The sequence below is a fragment of the Monoraphidium neglectum genome (assembly GCF_000611645.1).
Source record: "Monoraphidium neglectum strain SAG 48.87 unplaced genomic scaffold scaffold03066, whole genome shotgun sequence".
NCBI lineage: Eukaryota > Viridiplantae > Chlorophyta > Chlorophyceae > Sphaeropleales > Selenastraceae > Monoraphidium > Monoraphidium neglectum.
In genome coordinates, this window is record NW_014010562.1 from 1,754 (window position 1) to 7,302 (window position 5,549).

The following is a 5,549-nucleotide window of genomic DNA, read 5'->3' on the forward strand; positions in this document are numbered from 1 at the left end:
CAATTACAAACATCCAGTTTGCTGCATTGCAGCAGGTCTTAGCTCGTGGCGGGGTCAGCAGCGTCAGGAAGGACTCAAGGGGGCTGGATGGTGCGCTCGTTCGTGGGGGCTTAAGAAATCAGTGCACTGCATGGACACATGGGTAATGCCTCCACCACAGGTATGCGTGCTCTATTGCATTGGGTATCATGATGCATGATTGTTGCTTGGAGGGGCGGCGCCATGAGCGGCTGCCTCGTATTCAATTCAAGTTGCCTGCCTGGTGGACAGGTTGAATGACGCTTCTGCGCGAGCAAGTCGCAAGCAAGGCTGGCATTGAGGGGTTGAGGTATCGTTGACAAAAGGGATGAGATCAAGGGAGGACGCTGCCAAAGCACGTTGCGTTTCGAAGTTGACGCTTTCAGGGAGGCCAGACAACAGGTCTCCGTCGCGTGCGCGCGGCAGGACGGGCTTGAGTGCGCCCTGCGCTCGTGCAGGCTGCTGCCAGGTGCATCAAAACACACTCGCAGTCATCCGCGTTTCTCGACGCTACTCAGGCCACAAGAGAACGCTGCGGCGCCAACAAAATGGGCCGTTTTCCCCGCTACCAGGCCGCAGGGCGCGTTGCCGAATGCACTCAGCCGCCCGCAGCGCTACGTGATCCTGTTGAACGCGAGCAGCGGCGTCTCCACCTTTTTCGCCCCCCTGATCACGCCCCCCGTCGCCGCGTCGAGCAGCTTCTGCGAAACATCCGCGCCCGCGGCCTCGGGCCCCAGCTGCGACCAGATGACCGCCGCGACGCCGGCGACGTGCGGCGTCGCCATGGAGGTCCCGCTGAACGTGGCGTAGCAACTGGGCCGCTTCTTGGGGCACTTTGCCGCCGCAAGCGACGAGGTCACGCCGACGCCGGGCGCGTAGATGTCGACGCACGGCCCCCAGCTGCTGAACGACGCACGGGCGTCTTTTTTGGTGGTTGCGCCGACGGTCAGCGCCGACGGGGCCGAGGCGGGCGAGACGCGGCACGCGTCCGAGTTCGAGTTGCCGGCAGCAACCGCAACGACGAGCCCCGCCGCCGTCGCGCGCTCGACGGCGGCGTTGACCGACGCCGACAGGGCGCCGCCCAGGGACATGCTGACGACGCACATCCTGCCGCCGCGGTTCTGCTTGCAGTCGCCGGCGGCGAAGTTGATGCCGGCGATTACGGCGGACCACGAGCCGCTGCCGGCCTTGTTCAACACCTTCACGCCCACAATCTTTGCCGCCTTGGCCACGCCCACCGTCCTGCCGGCGACGGTGCCTGCAGGGGCGGTCCGGGGTCGACGAGCGCGGCCGGGGGCGGGGCGCGGAGAAGGTGGGTGAGTGGGTGCAGCGGAAGGCGAGGGGATGGCGGCAGGCGTGCGTAGACGGGGACGTATGGGCTAAGGGCGTGGCAGGGGCCTGTGGTGCTCAGAAACACCACTGCGCCAGCTTGTGCGGCTGCTGTTCCCGCGAATCGTTCGCCGACAGGCCCAGCACATCGCAGCGGCTCCTGCTGGCGATGCCGCCTACCCTGCCTCTCCCAGCGGCCCGCCCCCGCCTCACCGCTGCAGTGGGTGCCGTGCCCGTTCCTGTCCCCCTGCCCGTCCGAGGCGGCGTCCGGCGCCACAAAGCCCATGGACGCGCGGCCGCCAAACTCATCATGGGCCGCGTCAACCCCAGAGTCGATGACGTACACGGTGACCCCCGCGCCGGCCGAGTCTGGGTAGCTGTACCCGTTGTCTAGTGGCAGGGAACGCTGGTCGATTCGGTCGAGGCCCCTGGGGTTGAGTCGTCGGATGAGTCGTCGGCGGCACGGGTAAGGAGGGGTCCAATTCATCGCCAAAGGTAAAGGTTGATAATGAGAAAAAAGCAGAAATTGGCGCCTCTTCCGCCTTGAGCCCGGCGATCTGGCCCAGAAGCGCGTGCAAACAGAGGCGGGGAGAGGGGCGGCGCGGCGCGGCGGTCCATGCGGGTGGGTTCGCCATTGCAACGCCATTGGCGGCCAGGCTGCCGGCGCCAACGGGGGCGGCTGCGCTCTGCCGCATGGGTCGCCCGCGCCCCTAGCCGAGTCTCAGCTCACCACGGCGCGTCTGCCTGCGTGGCCTGGACTGTGACGACCCCGTTCTTCTCAGCAATCGCGACGCCGGGCAGCGCCCTGAGGCGCGACAGCACCTCTTCGTCCGGTGACGCGGCGGCGGCCGCGGCGGCCGCGGGCGCAAACACGTCCAGCCGCAGCAGGTTGCCGCTGGGCGCTGCCGCGAGCGCTGCCGCCGACGCCGCCGTTGTCGCCGTGGCGGCGCCGTCGGCGGCGATGGGGGCGCCGCGGGTGAGGTCGGTTACGCCGCCGCCCGCGCCCGCGCCGCCCGGGGCGGTGGCGGCGGCGGCGGCTGCAGCGGCGCCCTCATCGCTGAGCGGCGTGTTGAGCACCTGCTTCAGCTGCAGGCCGGCGCCGAACTGCAGGCGCAGGGCGGCGCGCGACCGGGAGATCTGATCTGGCGTCGCGTCATCTGCGTAAACGACGATGAAGCCGCGCTCCTGGCCGCCGCTCGACGCGGCGCGCACGAGTGATGCTGCGGCGTTTGACGCAGACCAGCTGCCGGGGCCCCCAGCGGCGGCGCCGCGGAGGGTAAGAGACAGCAAGGCGGAAACAGTCAGTAGGCTGAACGCCATGCGTGCCATGCCTGGCCGTGAAGCGGGCTAAGGCACACCGTCGGTGGTGCCCGGTGGCCCGGTGAGTTTTTTGGTCACACACTAGCAGGGGTGTCGGTCCAAGCATAAACAAGTGAAACAAAGGGAACGCCAAGATAGAAATACGAGGCGAAGCCCGCTTCGACGTGATTGCTCAGCGCTTCGAAAATGGCTGGGTGTGTCACCCGGCTCGATGGGCTGGGTGAATGGAGCCGCCAGGACCAAAGTTCCATATGAACATGAGTTCCCACTCCGATGTCAATCGTGCGATGTGCTCTGATGCAGCCTGGTGCCAACCGCTAGGTAGGCCAGGAGAGGGCTACAGTAGGAGGAGATTGAGAAAAGCTGCAACCCACGTTCCTTTGCACCCCTCTGGCACTGCCGGCTTTCACGACAAAGCATTCTAGTTTGAAAAGGTTGGCAGCTAGATTGAAGAGGGTGGCAGCGCCCCCACAGTGCGTCGCTCCCTGTGCGCCCACACGAGCTCGGTTGCAACGAGCACACAAGCAACGCCATCGCTCGTGCCGTAATCAATCTGATCGACCCACCCACCTCGCCACTGAGGCAGGGGTTACGCTTGGGTAAATAGCCAGTCCAGAGGGAAAGCGCACGGCAACGGCACGGGCTGACCGGAGGCGACCGCAGCGCTCCTCTCTCGCTCTCTGCAAAGAGTCCATTCCGTGCTCAGCCGCGCGCGCGCGCAGACCCCACAATCACACAAGGGCACTCGCACACGCGTTCACACACACACACGCACGTGTGCACACACATACACACACATGCGCGTATGTGCCAGCAGATATACGAGCGTGATTACACATGCACTCACACGCTTCAGTCTGACCTGGACAGCCGTTGTCCTCCTGCTTGATTCGTAGTGGTCCAGACAGTCAAGGCAGTCCAAGGCTGTGAAAAAACGATCTATAACTGTACCAGCCCAGACAGATGACTGAATGGGTGCCGCGCGTGGCCTCTCAACAGCTGCATCGCACCCCAAGACGAGTCTCATGTAATCGTATTTACAGCTGAAAGCCAAGGCCTGCGCCGCAAGCCCGAGGCGCAGCGCACGCAGCCTCCTGTGCGGGTGCAGCGCCGGCGCGGCCACACACCTGAAGGTCCGTGCGACGTTTGTGACTCATTCAAAGGGGTGACGCATGGGCAGATGGATCGGGCCGCGGCCTCCTGGCAGCGCTGGGTGTGCCACTCAAAAGCGATGCCGGCGCCCACACCAAATGCCAAAGCAAAATAGACCCCCGGCGCCTCTCGACGCCGAAAGAGCGCGGCGTGCCGCCGCCTTGCGACGCCCTCACAGGGAGTCTGGGCGGGGATGCCCTAGGGCAAGTAGTCACAGCCGCGCCCGGGCGGGGCCGACGCGCCGCCCCGCAGCCCCAGAGGCGGCGATCCCTTGCCCACACGGCGGCGCCGCCAGGCTGGCGGCGTGTAATGCAAGGCCCGTCGCTCGCAGCGGGGACGGCCCAGAGGATGGCCGTGCGCCCCGTCGTCACCAACCACGCAACCGCCGCCGCCGCTACCGCCGCCGTCGCGACCGCCGCCGCATCATGTGCTGACATCACATGACGTCACATGACGCCCAGGCCCTGCAGCTCCGCGTCCTGCCGCGCCAGCTCGAGCAGCATGGGGTCGTCGAAGAACTTGGCCACGCTCACGTCCTCGCTCATGCCCTTGCGGCGGCGCGTCTTTGGAGGGGGGTGCGAGAGTAGGAGTGTGTGTGTAAGCGTGTGTTTGTGTGTGCATGTGTGTGTGTGTGTGTGTGTGTGTGTGTGTGTGTGTGTGTGTGTGTGTGCTCGCCCGCCAAGCAGCCGAAGCCGTTGCAACCCTTGCAGCAGCCCCACCAACTCGCCGGCCTCAGGCCGTGCACCTGGACCCACGGCCGCGCTGGCAACATTCAGAACCCCAGAATCAAGGGACAGTAGCAAACCCGCAACGCCGTGCAGCAACCCCCGAAACCGATTTCACCGCCACCCCAAACCCTGATACGGCGAAAAAATCCTGGGCCTCACCTTGACGCAGAACTCGCGCGCCAGCGCCGCCACAGGCGCCGGCTCCAGGGGGCGCAGCACCACCGACCGATCGAGGGGGTCGCCCGGGACGACCTGGCAGGGATGGGGTGGCGTTGGGGGTGTTGAGTGACACTTGGACGGTTTTTATGATGGCAGGCGCGCGTTGTTTGACAGAGGGTCGCAGGATGTGTGGGAGCGATGCAGGCCGGCTGGGCGCCAGGGGGTGACGGTGGTGCGGATGGATCGGCGGGGGCTGCAAAACAGGCGTGCGGGAGCAGAAGAGGCAAAGACAATAAGCGGCATCCCTCCCTGCACACCACACACACACACATGCACGCACACACACACACACACACACACACTCTCGTGCACACACACACACACACAACACACACACACACTGGTGCACACACACACACTGGTGCACACACACACACAACACACACACACACACACACACACAATTACACCTACATACTTACCACCTCTCCCGTGCCAGCGGTCTAACACCCCTCAATAAAAACACACACCCGCCATCCCACGCGCAGCCACGACCACCCCCCCCCGCCCACCTGCCAGTGGTCAAACACGCTCTGGCAGAAGGCCTGGCCCTGCGTGTGGTAGCGTAGGTCGGTCTCAAACCCAAAGGACTCTATGACGGGCAGGAAGGCCTGCACCACAAACACGGGGGTGCCCGGCTTTGGCAGGTCGGCCGTGACGTGGCCGCGGCGCTTGGCCAGCACATTGTAGATGGCGCTGCGGGGTTCAGTGGGGTGGGGGTGGGTTTTGGGGGTAGGGTAATAGGGTTTAGGGGTGCGGCAGGGGTGCGGCAGGGTGTAGGAG

General features: G+C 65.3%; 2 protein-coding genes across 2 annotated transcripts; both read right to left on the minus strand.

The window, feature by feature from the left end:
* Nucleotides 1–632: 632 nt before the first annotated feature.
* Nucleotides 633–2,676, minus strand: MNEG_12103 (cerevisin; the record flags this gene model as incomplete). The annotated part of the gene is made up of 3 exons (XM_014039424.1): nt 633–1,276; nt 1,528–1,775; nt 2,078–2,676. The coding sequence occupies 3 exons, from the start codon at nt 2,674–2,676 to the stop codon at nt 633–635; spliced, it is 1,491 nt and encodes a 496-aa protein (XP_013894878.1).
* Nucleotides 2,677–4,265: 1,589 nt separating this feature from the next.
* MNEG_12104 (U5 small nuclear ribonucleoprotein component) lies at nt 4,266–5,009 on the minus strand (the record flags this gene model as incomplete). The annotated part of the gene is made up of 3 exons (XM_014039425.1): nt 4,266–4,382; nt 4,707–4,799; nt 4,998–5,009. 3 exons carry the CDS (start codon nt 5,007–5,009, stop codon nt 4,266–4,268), a joined length of 222 nt encoding a protein of 73 aa, XP_013894879.1.
* Nucleotides 5,010–5,549: the final 540 nt, after the last annotated feature.